This window comes from Lipophrys pholis (genome assembly GCF_963383615.2).
Source record: "Lipophrys pholis genome assembly, chromosome: 1".
Classification (NCBI taxonomy): Eukaryota; Metazoa; Chordata; class Actinopteri; order Blenniiformes; family Blenniidae; genus Lipophrys; species Lipophrys pholis.
Window position 1 is genome coordinate 22,632,293 of NC_137635.1, and position 19,220 is coordinate 22,651,512.

At 49.4% G+C, this 19,220-nt stretch overlaps 1 protein-coding gene across 1 annotated transcript in view; it reads left to right on the plus strand.

The window, feature by feature from the left end:
* jmjd1cb (jumonji domain containing 1Cb) overlaps positions 1-2,548 on the plus strand; it is a 148,788-nt gene extending 146,240 nt beyond the window's left edge. The window contains exon 31 of the mRNA XM_080461992.1: positions 1,272-2,548. Within this exon, the coding sequence (XP_080318118.1) occupies positions 1,272-1,361 (90 nt within the window). The 3' untranslated portion in view covers positions 1,362-2,548. The remainder of the gene's footprint in view (positions 1-1,271) is intronic.
* Positions 2,549-19,220: the final 16,672 nt, after the last annotated feature.

The window sequence follows — 19,220 nt, forward strand, 5'->3', positions numbered from 1 at the left end:
TTCAGAGTTGGAGCTTCACTGTGTTGGAGCTTCAGAGTGTTAGAGCTTCACAGAGTTGGAGCTTCACAGTGTTGGAGCTTCAGAGTGTTGTAGCTTCACAGAGTTTGAGCTTCAGAGTGTTGGTGCTTCACAGAGTTGGAGCTTCAGAGTGTTAGAGCTTCACAGAGTTGGAGCTTCACAGAGGTGGAGCTTCAGAGTTGGAGCTTCACTGTGTTGGAGCTTCACAGAGTTGGAGCTTCACAGAGTTGGAGCTTCAGAGTGTTAGAGCTTCAGAGTGTTAGAGCTTCAGAGTGTTGGAGCTTCAGAGTGTTGGAGCTTCACAGTGTTGGAGCTTCACAGAGTTGGAGCTTCAGAGTGTTAGAGCTTCACAGAGTTGGAGCTTCACAGTGTTGGTGCTTCAGAGTGTTAGAGCTTCACAGAGTTGGAGCTTCACAGAGTTGGAGCTTCACAGAGTTGGAGCTTCAGAGTGTTAGAGCTTCAGAGTGTTAGAGCTTCAGAGTGTTGGAGCTTCAGAGTGTTGGAGCTTCACAGTGTTGGAGCTTCACAGAGTTGGAGCTTCAGAGTGTTAGAACTTCACAGAGTTGGAGCTTCACAGTGTTGGTGCTTCAGAGTGTTAGAGCTGCACAGAGGTGGAGCTTTAGAGTTGGAGCTTCACAGAGTTGGAGCTTCAGAGTGTTAGAGCTTCACAGAGGTGGAGCTTCAGAGTGTTGGAGCTTCACAGAGTTGGAACTTCAGAGTGTTAGAGCTTCACAGAGTTGGATCTTCACAGAGTTGGAGCTTCAGAGTGTTAGAGCTTCACAGAGGTGGAGCTTCACAGAGGTGGAGCTTCAGAGTTGGAGCTTCACTGTGTTGGAGCTTCACAGAGTTAGAGCTTCACAGAGTTGGAGCTTCAGAGTGTTAGAGCTTCACAGTGTTGGAGCTTCACAGAGTTAGAGCTTCACAGAGTTGGAGCTTCAGAGTGTTAGAGCTTCACAAAGTTGGAGCTTCAGAGCTCTAAATCTCTTCTGTTTGTTACGTCACTTTTCTTTTGACCACGTTCATGAACATGAACGTGGTCTGACTGTGATGCTTCCAGATGTTAAACACGTTAAACTTCATGATATCACATTTCATTTTGTCTCTCTGGAGCTTTGGAGCTTCATTCAGTCATTTTTTGGTGTGGAGCACCTTTTATCTCTTCATGTCCTCCTAAATCAAACTGTTTACTTTCAATCTGTTTGCAACATTACTTCAAACCATCTCTCCTCCCCCCTCCTCCTCCTCCTCCTCAGGTGAAGAACATCCTGTACCACTGTGTGAAGGAGGCGGTGTGCTCTCTGAAGAGGAGCTCAGATGTAGACGAGGAAGAGGAGAACTCATGACACCCCCTCAGCCTCGTCCTCACTCTGCAGAGTGAACCTCCTTCATCAGCTTCTCATCCTGATCTCCTGCTGCTCCTGCTCTTTCTCCTCCTGCTCCTGCTGCTCCTCAGCCCCTCATCCTGCTTCTGCTGCTCCTCCTGCTCCTCCTCTGCAGTCTCCCATCACCCCAAACCTTCAGTGCCAAGAGGAGGAACGTCAGCGAGGGTCTGCGCCTCCCCACAGCCGCTCACACCGGAGGAGAACACTCAGCTGAGGAGCCAGACGGCCGGGCATCTGTCTAAGATGCAATTTCCATGGCAACCCGGCAGTGACTGGCACCCCCTGCTGCTCTGTCTATGAAGTGCAGTCAGACTGAAGACCTCAGCTGATCACATCAGCATCACCAGCAACATCAGATCAAACTCACAGCTCTGATGTTTCCACAATCAAGTCCGTGTTTCCTCTGTGATCTGTCCGTCTCGTCCTTTTTTCTACTTTTTCTGTCTGTCGTCGCTCCTCATCCCTCCTCCCTCTGTGAAGATGTATTTATTTTATAGCTCTATGATAATGCCATGTAACTGAGACAAAAAACATTCATGTAAATGTGACCTGTACAGTACCGTTCTTTTCTTTTGCTTTGTGGTTTTCTGTTGAAATACGGCTCTACTGTGATAGAGGACACACACACACACACACACACACACACACACACACACACACACACACACACACACACACACACACACACACACACACACACACACACAGCTAATGCCTGTACTTTGGGAAATGTTGATGCTCTACAGTCCTCATGCCATAAATACATTTTCTGAAAAAGAACTGCCAAACTATTGTAAAGACTGTGTAAAGTGTAAAAACTAAATGGCTTATACACTTCAGCATTTTATGAAAAAAAAAAAGTATTCGCTGTAAAATTAAGACATTTACAAAAAAGATGTAATTTATTTAAGAAAAGAATTGATTGTCTTGTTTTTGTTAAGATTTACTATGGTGAACTTTTGAACTTAAATAATAAAAGAATAAAAAGTTGACTATAATATGTAAATATATACATATATACATTCACTGAGGTATTTTTTTAAAACACGGCTTGCTTCAATTTCAAATTTTAAAGTGCAAGTGTTACATGCTTTGTACATTGAAGTTCAAAAGGGTTTTACATTTTCCATTAAAATGGATTTATCAGATATTTGATGTTGTGGTTTGATTTTCATGTTTCAAGACAGAAACAAGTGTCACTCAACACGGTAACATTGGTAATGAAAACCAAATGGAAACACAATACTGTCAAAAACACTGTTCAAAAGATCCAAATTGACTAAAGGAGGAAGCTGTTCGGTCTAAAATATGAAGTTGTAATAACTTCCAGCATTTGGATTTTAAAAAGGAGAATAAAGACATCCAGGGTAATGAGCAGCTGGAATAAGCCTGGCCGGTGTGTTCTTGGATTAATTATTTGCATGTTTGCCGAGTCATGAGTGGTTAAGTCATGTTTAGTCAAGTCAGGTGTGGAAGTTTGGGATAAGCGCGCGTTGACGCCATTCTTAAGAAGTCCATGAAATCGATCACAGGATCACCGCTGGAACCCTGGAGAACAGACTGCCTTTACTCCTGCAGAGCAACAACATGAAGAACTAAAAGCCAGAGCTGATGAATTTAAGTCCAATAATCAGTAGGTAGTTTTGCTTTAATATGGCCCATCGACGTACATGTTACTCAGGTTTTGTAAAATATAAATAAGGGGATCCAGGGAGGTGCAGTGATGGAGGTACAGTGATGGAGAGACCCAGGGAGGTAAAGTGATGGAGGGGATCCAGGGAGGTGCAGTGATGGAGGGACCCAGGGAGGTACAGTGATGGAGGTACAGTGATGGAGGGACCCAGGGAGGTACAGTGATGGAGGTACAGTGATGGAGGGACCCAGGGAGGTAAAGTGATGGAAAGGATCCAGGGAGGTGCAGTGATGGAGGTACAGTGATGGAGGGACCCAGGGAGGTAAAGTGATGGAGGGGATCCAGGGAGGTAAAGTGATGGAGGGGATCCAGGGAGGTGCAGTGATGGAGGGGATCCAGGGAGGTGCAGTGATGGAGGTACAGTGATGGAGGTACAGTGATGGAGGGACCCAGGGAGGAACAGTAATGGAGGGGATCCAGGGAGGTACAGTGATGGAGGGATCCTCTGAAGTACAGTGATGGAGGGGATCCAGGGAGGTACAGTGATGGAGGGATCCAGGGAGGTACAGTGATGGAGGGGTGCAGGGAGGAACAGTGATGGAGGTACAGTGATGGAGGGATCCAGGGTGGTGCAGTCATGGAGGTACAGTGATGGAGGGATCCTCTGAAGTACAGTGATGGAGGGATCCAGGGTGGTGCAGTCATGGAGGTACAGTGATGGAGGGACCCAGGGAGGTAAAGTGATGGAGGGGATCCAGGGAGGTAAAGTGATGGAGGGGATCCAGGGAGGTGCAGTGATGGAGGGGATCCAGGGAGGTGCAGTGATGGAGGTACAGTGATGGAGGTACAGTGATGGTGGGACCCAGGGAGGAACAGTAATTGAGGGGATCCAGGGAGGTACAGTGATGGAGGGATCCTCTGAAGTACAGTGATGGAGGGGATCCAGGGAGGTACAGTGATGGAGGGATCCTCTGAAGTACAGTGATGGAGGGATCCAGGGAGGTACAGTGATGGAGGGGTGCAGGGAGGAACAGTGATGGAGGTACAGTGATGGAGGGATCCAGGGTGGTGCAGTCATGGAGGTACAGTGATAGAGGGATCCAGGGAGGTAAAGTGATGGAGGTACAGTGATGGAGGGATCCAGGGAGGTAAAGTGATGGAGGTACAGTGATGGAGGGATCCTCTGAAGTACAGTGATGGAGGGGATCCAGGGAGGTACAGTGATGGAGGGATCCAGGGAGGCACAGTGATGGAGGTACAGTGATGGAGGGATCCAGGGTGGTGCAGTCATGGAGGTACAGTGATGGAGGGATCCTCTGAAGTACAGTGATGGAGGGATCCAGGGTGGTGCAGTCATGGAGGTACAGTGATGGAGGGATCCAGGTCGGTACAGTGATAGAGGGATCCAGGGAGGTAAAGTGATGGAGGAACAGTGATGGAGGGATTCAGGGAGGTACAGTGATGGAGGAACAGTGATTGAGGGATCCAGGGAGGTAAAGTGATGGAGGTACAGTGATGGAGGAACAGTGATGGAGGGATTCAGGAAGGTACAGTGATGGAGGAACAGTGATGGAGGGATTCAGGAAGGTACAGTGATGGAGGAACAGTGATTGAGGGATCCAGGGAGGTACAGTGATGGAGGAACAGTGATGGAGGAACAGTGATGGAGGGATTCAGGGAGGTACAGTGATGGAGGAACAGTGATGGAGGAACACTGATGGAGGAACACTGATGGAGGGATTCAGGAAGGTACAGTGATGGAGGAACAGTGATTGAGGGATCCAGGGAGGTAAAGTGATGGAGGTACAGTGATGGAGGAACAGTGATGGAGGGATTCGGGGAGGTACAGTGATGGAGGAACAGTGATGGAGGGATTCAGGAAGGTACAGTGATGGAGGAACAGTGATTGAGGGATCCAGGGAGGTACAGTGATGGAGGAACAGTGATGGAGGGATTCAGGAAGGTACAGTGATGGAGGAACAGTGATGGAGGAACAGTGATGGAGGGATTCAGGAAGGTACAGTGATGGAGGAACAGTGATGGAGGGATTCAGGGAGGTACAGTGATGGAGGAACAGTGATGGAGGTACAGTGATGGAGGTACAGTGATGGAGGGATCCTCTGAAGTACAGTGATGGAGGGGATCCAGGGAGGTACAGTGATGGAGGGATCCAGGGAGGCACAGTGATGGAGGTACAGTGATGGAGGGATCCAGGGTGGTGCAGTCATGGAGGTACAGTGATGGAGGGATCCTCTGAAGTACAGTGATGGAGGGATCCAGGGTGGTGCAGTCATGGAGGTACAGTGATGAAGGGATCCTCTGAAGTACAGTGATGGAGGGATCCAGGGTGGTGCAGTCATGGAGGTACAGTGATGGAGGGATCCAGGTCGGTACAGTGATAGAGGGATCCAGGGAGGTAAAGTGATGGAGGAACAGTGATGGAGGGATTCAGGGAGGTACAGTGATGGAGGAACAGTGATTGAGGGATCCAGGGAGGTAAAGTGATGGAGGTACAGTGATGGAGGAACAGTGATGGAGGAACAGTGATTGAGGGATCCAGGGAGGTAAAGTGATGGAGGTACAGTGATGGAGGAACAGTGATGGAGGAACAGTGATGGAGGGATTCAGGAAGGTACAGTGGTAGAGGGATCCAGGGAGGTAAAGTGATGGAGGAACAGTGATGGAGGGATTCAGGGAGGTACAGTGATGGAGGAACAGTGATTGAGGGATCCAGGGAGGTAAAGTGATGGAGGTACAGTGATGGAGGAACAGTGATGGAGGAACAGTGATTGAGGGATCCAGGGAGGTAAAGTGATGGAGGTACAGTGATGGAGGAACAGTGATGGAGGAACAGTGATGGAGGGATTCAGGAAGGTACAGTGATGGAGGAACAGTGATGGAGGAACAGTGATGGAGGGATTCAGGAAGGTACAGTGATGGAGGAACAGTGATGGAGGGATTCAGGGAGGTACAGTGATGGAGGAACAGTGATGGAGGTACAGTGATGGAGGTATGGTCTCGGTCCTTGCTGCGCACAGTTGCAGCTTCTTAAAGGTACATGAGCCTACATTATACTTCCATTCCAACACATTTCACAGTATTCTACTGTCTGACAGTATCTGTGGACAGAGTTGTGCCGTTGGAGCCACCAGAAGACGGTCCAGGTAGTATTGTACGTTTTATTGCAGGTACAGTCTTGCTATGTCCTTTGAAAAGACAGTATGAGTTCTCTTGATTCATGTATGTATATGGAGGGGGAGGAACCTCTGCAGATGAGGAGGAACCTCTGCAGATGAGGAAGACTACAGATGCAGCTGAAACATGTCATCAAGGTAGAATCTTCCCTGCATCTACTTGTGGTTAAAAATGAGTCTGAAATATCCATGTTTAGAAGGACAAAATGAAAACAATTCAACTCTCAATAAACCTCCTTTGGTTTGACAAATAACTAAACTATGATAGAGGACAAAAGTTTTCTGTTTAGGTAACAGATGTTCAGGAGAACCGTTCATGATCTTCGCTCAACGTTCCATTCATGTTCAGAAGGAATCATTAAAACTGTTAATAATGACATTTGAGGATTTTTTGTCCAACTTGTTTTGAGGAGCCCCTGATGCCCCCAGTCTCACCCAGACTCCGCCTCCAGCGGCCCCCAATCTCATCCAGACTCCGCCTCCAGCGGCCCCCAGCCTCACCCAGACCCCGCCTCCAGCGGCCCCCAGCCTCACCCAGACCCCGCCTCCAGCGGCCCCCAGTCTCACCCAGACTCCGCCTCCAGCGGCCCCCAATCTCATCCAGACTCCGCCTCCAGCGGCCCCCAGCCTCACCCAGACCCCGCCTCCAGCGGCCCCCAGTCTCACCCAGACTCCGCCTCCAGCGGCCCCCAATCTCATCCAGACCCCGCCTCCAGCGGCCCCCAGTCTCACCCAGACTCCGCCTCCAGCAGCCCCCAGTCTCACCCAGACTCCGCCTCCAGCAGCCCCCAGTCTCACCCAGACTCTGCCTCCAGCGGCCTCCAGCAGCCCCCAGTCTCACCCAGACCCCGCCTCCAGCGGCCCCCAGCCTCACCCAGACCCCGCCTCCAGCGGCCCCCAGCTTAACCCAGACTCCGCCTCCAGAGGCCCCCAGCCTCACCCAGACCCCGCCTCCAGCGGCCTCCAGCCTCACCCAGACTCTGCCTCCAGCGTCCCCCAGCCTCACCCAGACCCCGCCTCCAGCGGCCTCCAGCCTCACCCAGACTCCGCCTCCAGCGGCCTCCAGCCTCACCCAGACTCTGCCTCCAGCGTCCCCCAGCCTCACCCAGACCCCGCCTCCAGCGGCCTCCAGCCTCACCCAGACTCCGCCTCCAGCTCCAGCTACACTGAGTTTGAGACCCCTGCTGTAAACCGTGTTTATTGTTAAGACAGGCTTAAAACAGTGTTAAACATGTTGTGGTGTAATCTGTTTAATATAGCGTTGTTTCATTTTTAAGTGTCGCTTGAATCTTTACGTAGAAGACCCCGACATAGTGAGGAAGTGGAAGGAAGGCGTTCTGGGAGTGAAAGAGTGAGGTGTTTTTACTGGACTGGAAGATGAAGGAGCTACAAGCAAATAATGGCAACAAGGGCAACGCCAACCCACTGGGACTGAGAGACACCAGCTTAGCTCAGGGACTTCAAATGGACAAGGATTTGATGATTTAACAAGCAGTGAACCAAGCCCGGCAGTCAGAAGTGATAAACAGACACCAGAGGACACAAGATGGAAATAGATGCAGTGACAATGAAGTATCAGCAACAAAAGCATCCAACGTTCAAACCCCACAGTCAACCTGAACTCAACAAGAGCCAGAATTCCAGATGAAAGGTCATGCTGGAGATGTGGTCAAACCTCTGCAGAGGACAGGACAATGCCCAGCAAAAGACAGGACCTGTTATCACTGGTAAAAGAGGACATTCCAGTAAAGTGTGTAAATCTGTTCGATCTGTGCAGTGACACACCCACGTTCCTTGGTTCAGTGGATGCTGGTTTGGATCCTCGGTATGCAGACCTCACTATTAGAAACCACAGTCAGGGTTAAGATAGACCCTGGTGCTGATGTCTCTGTAATCCCTGCCAAGGTGGACTCCAGTATAAACCAAAGTGGGACCAGATAGGCCATAGTTTGACCTGGTGGGTCTCCACTCAGTGTTTTGGGTATGTGCAGAGAAACATTGTGTAAAGAAGGATAAGAAATACAAGAGGATGTATACGTTGTCAAAGTCCTGCACGTAGAACTTTTAGGCAGGCCAGCAAGTGTCAAGCTCCACCTTGTGTCTCGAGCTGACAGCACTGACATGAGAGTGTTGCATGAGAACTTCTCCAAGTTGTGCCAGGGTCTCTCTGGACACACCAAGACGTGTCCCCGTCCCTTTTGTAACGTCCCTTGGGTTGAATAAACAAGTCGCTGGAGTCTTGACTGATGCTTCTCATTGCCCTTTTTATTTCCATGTTGAGCAGAGCACCGTGAAAACTACAAGACAATACAAAATACAAGTTATTTAATCAAGTTCTCATACAGTGCAAACAATTCATAAACATACTATATTTAATCATTTCAATTTCGTAAAACCAGACACAAGTAACTGTCAATCTTCAATATTGTACCATTCATTAAACCTTAATATTAAAGAAATAAACAGAGTAAATAAATGCAACAACTGTATTTACCAATGAGACAACGCAACCCGCTTCACCTGCAGTACAAGGTCAAATAAAATACTGCATAACGTACCTCATTCCGTGCACCAAGGGCGTTAGAAAGAAGGAATCTTCCATAGTGTAGAGGACTTGTCTGTAGATGCACCACTTCCACAGATCACGCTGCCTCTGAGCGTTGGACAGCTCGATCGGACAGCGCTGAGCGATTAGTGTCTCAGAAGACAACACTGTGGCTGATAGCTGGCCCTCTCCTCTGGCAGCTGCTTCTCCCGCCACTCATGCGGGTCGACACCCCCTTTATCCCCCCTGCACAGGTAAGAGAGCAGCTGGGTCCTACACCCCACCAAGTTTAGGCGCTCCGACAAGGAATCCTGACGCCCGGTGGAAGCTACAGGTAACTGCAGGGATGAGTTGTCTCAAACACACAAAATCAATAGTCCAATACGAAACCAGTGCCCACGACTCCCAACAAGTGAGCCGAGGGTCAGCCACACCTTGTTGAGAAAAGTGAAAAAGGAACGGGAAAGACTGGAGTCAATGGGAGTAATCAGTGGGGAGCCTACTGAACGGTGCTCAGGTGTGGTCCCAGTGCCAACCAAAAATGAGTCAGTGCGAATTTGTGCCGATCTCACCCGTCTCAATGAAACAGGGTGCAGAGAAAAATAGGTCCTGCCCTCAGTGGAGCAGACACTTCATCCCTCACCAACAGAGGCTGTTGGCAGGTTCCATTGTCACCAGAGTGAACACACTATGACATTCATTACCCCCTTCAGACGTTACCACTTTAATAGCCCCAGAGCATTTTCAGTGGAGAGTGTCAGTGATCCTCAATGGTTTGTCACACGGAGGACATCCTCATTTGGGGACAAGGTCAGCAACGCCCACAACGCCAGACTTCACACAAGTTAGGCAAATGCATCCCAGGACTGGCTGAAAAAGACAAGCCCTGAAAAGACCTGCTGTCAAAGAAAAAACTCAGCACAACAAAAAGCATTCGATCAGCTGAAAAGTGACTTGACGTCGGCTCCTGTTCTCACACTCTACGACCCAATCAAAGAATTAACACGGTGAGCAGATGCCTCATCATATGGACCTGGAACAGTCCTATTTCAAACAGAGGGAGGACAGTGGAGACCTGCAGCATACGTGTCACAGTCTCTAACACAAACAGAGCAGAGGTATGCGCATATGGACATGGTGGAGATGTGGAAGATTTAAAGACTTTCTCATCGGGAGACATTTCTTCTTACAGACTGACCACAAGCCACTTGTCAGCCGGCGAGGACAACAAGCCTTAACAGAGCTCCCAGCCAGGACCCAGCGCTGCAGACTCCAGCTTATGAGCTCCAGTTATTCTATCACTCACACCAGGAAGAGCACTCCCCACAGCAGACACTCTCACCTGTCAGTCAAGACCCAGATTCTCAGGATTCAGCAGAGCTGCTGGCTGACACAAACTTCTATGTGGATGAGATCATCACAAGCCTGCCAGCGAGTTCAGCGCACAGTTCTCCACTAAAAGAACAACTTAGAACGGACAGCATATGGTCAGAAGTCCTGTCATTTTGTCAGAGAGGCTGGCCAGATTACAGATTACATCTCAGAGCCCCCCTCACAGCATATTGGCCACTCAGAGACACTAACGATGCACGATGGACACGGTGGTATGAATAACTAGTCTGGAAGGCACCAGACTAGTTATTCATACCACCATGCATGACTCCATCCACATAGCTTTACACCAGGGACACCAGGGACACCAGGGAATGTCCAGATGCAGAGAGAGAGCCAGTATGGTGGTCCGGTCTGAGTAGCCAAATCACCGACCTTGTGAAAAACTGTACCACATGTATTAAAGAGCAGACCAACCCAGAGCAGCCATTAATGCCCAGCGAGCTCCCTGAGAGACCTGGGCAGAGAGTTGCAGCTGATCTTTTTATACTCACTAACAGAAACTCCATCCTTCTGGTGGACTACTACTCCAGATTTGTGGAGATAGCCAAACTGACCCCCACTACATCAGAGGACGTTATAGTGCACCTCAAGTCTTTTTCAGACATGGCATTCCTGAACTCTACAGCGACAATGGACCTCAGTTCTCAACAGTTCTAAGACTTTGCAGCGGCCTTCAGCTTCAGTCACATAACCAGCAGCCCGAGGTTTCCACAAAGTAATGGTGAGGCTGAGCATCATGTCCAAACAGTTAGAAACCTTCTGAAGACAGCAAAAGACCCACATCTGTCACTTTTAGCTTACAGAGCAACCCCATTGGTTCATGATGCAGCCCAGCACAACTGTTAATGTGACGGAGGCTTGGCACACCAGCACCCCAGCTTCAGTCCCAGCCTACCGGACAAGACTCCAGTGGAGACCAGAGAGAGAGAGAGAGAGAAGGTGGAAGGACAGTAATGTGTATAACAGGAGACATTGTGTGAGAGAGCTTCCTCTCACCAGGACAACCAGTGTGAAGGGACTGTCTTATCCTCTCAGTCCACACCTCGCTCACATGGGGTGGAGAGCTCCTCAGGAACCATCAGGAGAAATAGACCTCAACAGAGGGCGCCCCGCCCACACTAAGCCAGCCTGAATGGGTCAGACTTCAGAGAGAGCCGCCACAGGTGGTGTCAGAACCAGGTCTGGCCGAGTTGTTGTAAAGCTACGATGACTGGAGTTGTAAATGTAAAATAGTTCAGTGGAAAGTAACAGAGTTAGGGTGTTCAGGCACACAGTCAATGTTCATTAAGTCTGCATTTCTTTTAAAGAAAGGGAGAGGTGGTGTAGTCTGTTTAATGCAGTGTTGTTTTATTGTGAAATGCTGAGCCGGATGTGTCAGGCGATAGCGGAAGAGATCAGTGCTGGTCCTGGCTGCTGAGGCTCCTGGCTGGTGAGGTTCCTGGCTGGTGAGGCTCCTGGATGGTGAGGCTCCTGGCTGGTGAGGTTCCTGGCTGTTGAGGCTCCTGGCTGGTGAGGTTCCTGGCTGGTGAGGTTCCTGGCTGGTGAGGCTCCTGGCTGGTGAGGTTCCTGGCTGTTGAGGTTCCTGGCTGGTGAGGTTCCTGGCTGTTGAGGCTCCTGGCTGGTGAGGTTCCTGGCTGGTGAGGTTCCTGGCTGTTGAGGCTCCTGGCTGTTGAGGCTCCTGGCTGGTGAGGCTCCTGGATGGTGAGGTTCCTGGCTGGTGAGGCTCCTGGCTGGTGAGGTTCCTGGCTGTTGAGGTTCCTGGCTGTTGAGGCTCCTGGCTGGTGAGGCTCCTGGATGGTGAGGATCCTGGCTGTTGAGGCTCCTGGCTGGTGAGGTTCCTGGCTGGTGAGGCTCTGGCTCCCCTGGAGACACATTTACTTTGTAAGAAGTGAAAAGAGCCTCATAGTTCACTGTTCATCCATCAACTGCTAATGCTTCATGTCCCATCAGCATTCCTCCTTCATTGACACTTACAAACATAAACACAGGAACATGTTGGTCCTACAGAGAACGGTTCTTTTATAGAAACAGATAGAGCACCTTCTGCTGTCCCAGCAACTCATATTTACTGTAAACAAATGAAAGTATAGCGGCGTGTGCAGCACAAATTTAATTTCTGTTATTTTTCAAACTTTTAATTCTGGTGCTTTAATCAATTCTAATAAAGGTTGTCTATCAAAATGTTGAGAATTCTTTTTTATTTTAGGCCAAAAGTTTAGTTATCGCATACTTGAAACTGTAAACCGCCCCCTTGTGGTGAGGCAGAGTACTGCCTGCCTCACCTGCTGACTTTTCTCTGCTCTTTCCGATCAGCAGGAATGGTTCTCTCACACACACATTAGAACATTAGAACATTAGACTGTAGAGAGTCAGGCTGTAGCACAGATGTTCCTGTAAAGTTCCTGTTGGTGATCAGCTGAGGAGCAGGAACAGCCAGTGTCATGTGACCCAGCTTGTCTTGGACCAGTCAGATCTGAGGCCCGGCTCTCCACTGCCTCACCAGGAGTTCTGCTCTGGATCTGATCACCACCACTTAATAAAATGTCAAACATGAAGAGTCAGACTGAAAATGCATCTTTAACACAAATCAGTGGAAAGTATTCATATTTATTTGATGTACTTTTTATTCTTCTTTATCACGAGTTTGGAGTTATAAACTAGCCGAGGGAAGTAACACTGTGCAAAGTTGACACTTAATAGCAATACCATCAACAATACTTCAACACAAGAGTAAGTTCCAACGTGTCAAAGCAAATAGAAATAAAACTGGAATAAAGTAGAGCGCTGGGGCCTGTTTCCTAGAGCGGCCTGCCAGAGCCTCTGCTTGGAACAACACTCCACTGTCCCACTGCTGCAGAACAACAGAGAACATTCTTTATTGGTTTGGAAAAGATTTTCTCATTAATTCAGAAAAACACAGACATTGTTTTCAATAACTTAATGTTTTCCTCATAATTCTGAGATAACTTATATTTTTCCAGGTGAATGCAATACGCTTGTGTATGAAGGAAATGGAACCTGTCTGATTCATGCTGGAGCTGGACGACCTGTTCTCTGTGGTTCTCTGATGGTTTGGGCCAAATATCCTAACGTCTGTTTTATCTGAGTTACACTAACTCATGCAGAAGTTACTCTTGCAGCATCGCCAGTGTTCAAATATGAATTTCCTTGTGATTTCCTCAGGATTTCTTTGCTACTTGTTGTGGTAAAGCAGATCTTCTTCCATTCATGCTGCAGTTTTTAGAGGAACATGCTGCCATTTACAGCACATTCTGGAAAACCTCTTCCATATGAAGTACTGGTATTAATAGAGAATGTACACCATGAAAATGGATGTATTTATCTTTGCATTACAGTACTTTGTAGTAGTAATTCTACTGCTCCATTCATCCACTGTATTGGGGTTTACAAACTGAGTAGAACTGAGGAACAGAAAGTGGACGTGCAGATGCACTGTGTGTCCCCTACCACACGGTGGTGCTGTTACCAAGGTAAGGTTTCCCTCCAACAGGACACGGTTCCTTGAACGCACATGGTTTTTGATCATGTTGTATTGATCCCAGCCATCATGAGTCCTCAGCTTCATGAACTAACTCACTGTCTCTGCAGCCCTGGAGAACCTGGAGAACCTGGAGGACAACGTCCAACAAGGTGCTTCAGATCTGCTGCTGTGAGTCTGTCCAACAGCAGCAGCTGACAGACAAACCGTTCCAATGCTATTGCTGCACTGCCAATATCTTGAATATTGTAAATATTTAATACTCCTGAGTGTTTTCCCCTTTACCCCCCCCCCCCCCCCCTGTATTTCCATGTATATATATGCATTTATATTTATCTCATTACCTATTGATGTGTACATAGACTATTCTCTTGTGTGACACTATCCTGTCTGTCTCTAAGTGTTTGTGCAATGTTGAGCTGCTGTGACGACTGAATTCCCCATGTGGGATTAAGAAAGTCCAAACATAATCTGATCATCTGATCATCTGATCATCTGATCGTCTCACAAGTCTGAAGCTTCATGAGTCTCTGCTGTCAACAGATCTGAGGAAAACCTAACGAGGCCTCATGAAAGTTTAAAGTCAACAAGGATCACACTGCTTGTGTGTGTGTGTGTGTGTGTGTGTGTGTGTGTGTGTGTGTGTGTGTGTGTGTGTGTGTGTGTGTGTGTGTGTGTGTGTGTGTGTGTGTGTGTGTGTGTGTGTGTGTGTCCAAAGAGCTTGACACTGATAATCACATTGACCCATTGACACACATTGACACCGCGATGGAGACCCAACAAGACGTTAGGTCCATCCAATGGGAGCAGGTCGTGGTTCAGTGTCTAGCTCAAGGACACTTAAACATGTGGATAGGAGGAGAGGGGGAATCGAACCTGCAATCATCCGATTGAGACGACCCCGCTACCAACTGCCAGTTGTTTGTGTGTACGTGTGCGTGTGCGTGTGCGTGTGCGTGTGTGTGTGTGTGTGCGTGTGTGTGTGCGTGTGTGTGTGTGTGTATGTGTATGTGTGTGTTACAGCAGCCAGTGCTGACATGAGTAATGCTGGGATCAGCTCCTATTCATACGTCCAAAGCTGAACTGGAAACACATATTACCCTCCATTATATAAGCTCTGTGTGTGTGTGTGTGTGTGTGTGTGTGTGTGTGTGTGTGTGTGTGTGTGTGTGTGTGTGTGTGTGTGTGTGTGTGTGTGTTACAGGTTAACTGGAGTACACTGAGGCAGAAGTTCAGCAGCGAGTTCAGACAGAGGTCACTCTCTCGCTCCTCTGCTCTCACTTTTTGTTTTCTCTCACTCTTTTCTCGGACGTCATTTTAGTTTGGCTTTTTCTTCCATTGTGATTTTCTGATGTTTCTACTAATGATCTTCTCCACCTTTTCTCCTCCATCCTTCTCTTCCATCCTCCAATAACTTTCTCTTGTGTTTCCTTCCTTTCTTCTGCCGTCTGAGCTGAAGTCCAGCCACAGGAAGTGTCTCCAGGGTTCAGCCAGAGGTCACTGGGAACGGACCTCCACACACACACTATATTATAACTGTTATTCCCTCCAATACGCTCTAGAACAATTTGTTTTATAGAAGATTTATTTTTCTCTGAATGAACCCTGGTGAGATCTCCTCGCAAGTGAAGTGCCAGTTAAATATATTCCAGGAAGTTGCTTTGACTGATTCAGAATGATGGAACTGAATTACTGAATGTAACAGAAGTGTTGTTAAATACAGCAGCAGGTCGACAAAATAAAAGTGGAGAATCACATTGCAGGTAAAATTCCTCCAGACGAGTCAACATGAGGCTCAGTACTGTGTGTGGTTCCACCTGCCTGGAGGACCTCCCTACAACGCCTGGGCATGCTTCTGATGAGGTGGTGGATGTTCTCCTGAGGGACGTTCTCCTGGGGGACATTTTCCTGAGGTATGGCCTCCTGGGGGACGGCCTCCTGAGGGTCGTTCCCCTGAGGGATGTTCTCCTGAAGGATGTTCTCCTGAGGGATGTTCTCCTTAAGGATATTCTCATGAGAGACGTTCTCCTGAGGTATGGCCCCCTGAGGGACGGCCTCCTGAGGGACGTTCTCCTGAGGGATGGCCTCCTGAGGGACGTTCTCCTGAGGGACGTTCTCCTGAGGGATGCCCTCCTGAGGGACGTTCTCCTGACGGATGGCCTCCTGAGGGACGTTCTCCTGAGGGACGTTCTCCTGAGGGATGTTCTTCTGAGGGACATTCTCCTGAGGGACGTTCTCCTGAGGGATGGCCTCCTGAGGGACGTTCTCCTGAGGGACGTTCTCCTGAGGGATGTTCTCCTGAGGGACGTTCTCCTGAGGGACGTTCTCCTGAGGGATGTTCTCCTGAGGGACATTCTCCTGAGGGATGGCCTCCTGAGGGACGTTCTCCTGAGGGACGTTCTCCTGAGGGATGGCCTCCTGAGGGATGTTCTCCTGAGGGACATTCTCCTGAGGTATGGCCTCCTGAGGGACGTTCTCCTGAGGGACGTTCTCCTGAGGGATGTTCTCCTGAGGGACGTTCTCCTGAGGGATGGCCTCCTGAGGGATGTTCTTCCAGACCTGGATCAAAGCATCCGTCTGTGGTCAAGGTGTGGTTGGTGGATGGAACCAGACAGTTGGATTGAGGTCTGGGGAACCGGCTGGCCAGTCCAGAGCATCAAGACCTTCATCATGGAAGAACTGTTGACACACTTCAGCCACATGAGGCCTTGCATTGTCCTGCATCAGAAGGAACCCAGGAACCACTGCACCAGCATCTGGTCTCACACTGGCTCTGAGGATCTCATCCCGGTACCTGATGGCAGAAGGTTCTCCACGTTCTCCAGACTCTGTCACGTCTGTCACATGTGCTCAGTGTGAAGCTGCTCTCATCTGTGAAGAACTCAGTGTTCCACTGGCCAACCTGCCAGTGTTGCTGTTCTCTGGCTAATGCCAATGGGCTGTAAGAACTGCCCCCCCCCCGGTGGACGTGGTCCCTCATAGCACCCTGATGAAGGGTCCGTGTATCTTCCGGCAATTCGATTTTCGTTTTGATGTAGGAGAACGAAAAACCGGAAACCATCCGATTTTGGTTTTTCGATCTGATATCGGGAAACAAAAAACGGGAGACAAGCCGTCTCCCGTTTTGTGTTTTACAATTGAAAATTAAAAATCGAAAAACGGAAATCGGATGGTTTCCGGTTTCCCGATATGCGTTTCTTAAACAAAAATCGGGAAATAAAATACGACGTAATTCTTTATTTCAAGTTTCATTTGCTGGAAAACCCGGAAGTCAAGTTTCTTCTTCTTCTTCTGCTGCTGCTGCTGCTTCACCGTCCACTTGTCGCCAGCAGAGCGAGGCTTCTCCACCTACATGGATCTCCAGCAGAGCGAGACTTCTCCACCTACATGGATCTCCAGCAGAGCGAGGCTTCTCCACCTACATGGATCTCCAGCAGAGTGAGGCTTCTCCACCTACATGGATCTCCAGCACAGCGAGGCTTCTCCACCTACATGGATCTCCAGCAGAGCGAGGTATCTCCACCTACACGGATCTCCAGCAGAGCGAGGCTTCTCTACCTACCTGGATCTCCAGCAGAGTGAGGCTTCTCCACCTAAATGGATCTCCAGCACAGGGAGGCTTCTCCACCTACATGGATCTTCAGCAGAACTTCTCCACCTACATGGATCTCCAGCAGAGCGAGGCTTCTCCACCTACATGGATCTCCAGCAGAGCGAGACTTCTCTACCTGCATGGGTCTGCAGCAGAGTGAGGCTTCTCCACCTACATGATCTCCAGCAGAGCTTCTCCACCTACATGGATCTACAACAAAGCGAGACTTCTCCACCTGCATGGATCTCCAGCAGAGTGAGGCTTCACCACCTACATGATCTCCAGCAGAGCTTCTCCACCTACATGGATCTCCAGCAGAGCGAGGCTTCTCCACCTACACGGATCTGCAGCAGAGCGAGGCATCTCCACCTACTTGGATCTCCAGCAGAGCTTCTCCACCTACATGGATCTCCAGCAGAGCGAGGCTTCTCCACTTACATGGATCTGCAGCAGAGCGAGGCTTCTCCACCTACATGGATCTGCAGCAGAGCGAGGCTTCTCCACCTACATGGATCTCCAGCAGAGCGAGACTTCTCCACCTACATGGATCTCCAGCAGAGCGAGGCTTCTCCACCTACATGGATCTCCAGCAGAGTGAGGCTTCTCCACCTACATGGATCTCCAGCACAGCGAGGCTTCTCCACCTACATGGATCTCCAGCAGAGCGAGGTATCTCCACCTACACGGATCTCCAGCAGAGCGAGGCTTCTCCACCTATCTGGATCTCCCCTGCAGAGTGAGGCTTCTCCACCTAAATGGATCTCCAGCACAGGGAGGCTTCTCCACCTACATGGATCTTCAGCAGAACTTCTCCACCTACATGGATCTCCAGCAGAGCGAGGCTTCTCCACCTACATGGATCTCCAGCAGAGCGAGGTATCTCCACCTACACGGATCTCCAGCAGAGCGAGGCTTCTCCACCTACCTGGATCTCCCCTGCAGAGTGAGGCTTCTCCACCTAAATGGATCTCCAGCACAGGGAGGCTTCTCCACCTACATGGATCTTCAGCAGAACTTCTCCACCTACATGGATCTCCAGCAGAGCGAGGCTTCTCCACCTACATGGATCTCCAGCAGAGCGAGACTTCTCTACCTGCATGGGTCTGCAGCAGAGTGAGGCTTCTCCACCTACATGATCTCCAGCAGAGCTTCTCCACCTACATGGATCTACAACAAAGCGAGACTTCTCCACCTGCATGGATCTCCAGCAGAGTGAGGCTTCACCACCTACATGATCTCCAGCAGAGCTTCTCCACCTACATGGATCTCCAGCAGAGCGAGGCTTCTCCACCTACACGGATCTGCAGCAGAGCGAGGCATCTCCACCTACTTGGATCTCCAGCAGAGCGAGGCTTCTCCACCTACATGGATCTCCAGCAGAGCTTCTCCACCTACATGGATCTCCAGCAGAGCGAGGCTTCTCCACTTACATGGATCTGCAGCAGAGCGAGGCTTCTCCACCTACATGGATCTGCAGCAGAGCGAGGCTTCTTCACCTACATGGATCTCCAGCAGAGCGAGGCTTCTCCACCTACATGGATCTCCAGCAGAGCGAGGCTTCTTCACCTACATGGATCTCCAGCAGAGCGAGGCTTCTCCACCCACATGGATCTGCAGCAGAGCGAGGCTTCTCCACTTACATGGATCTCCAGCAGAGCGAGACTTCTCCACCTACATGGATTACCAGCAGAGCGAGGCTTCTCCACCTACATGGATCTCCAGCAGAGTGAGGCTTCTCTCCCTACATGATGGAGCATCACCTCCAAGCTGAAGGTGCTTCACCTGCTGAGGTGAGCAGCGTTGGACCAGATTAATTAATTAATAATATAAGGAACATAATCCTTTTATTGATTTGCCTGCAGGCTCACAGCGCCCCCTACTGTCAGAAGCAGCACAGATTGTCCTCAGAGCTCAGTCACATTAAATGAAACGTTTCTCAGGAGAGAAAAATACAAATTGAAA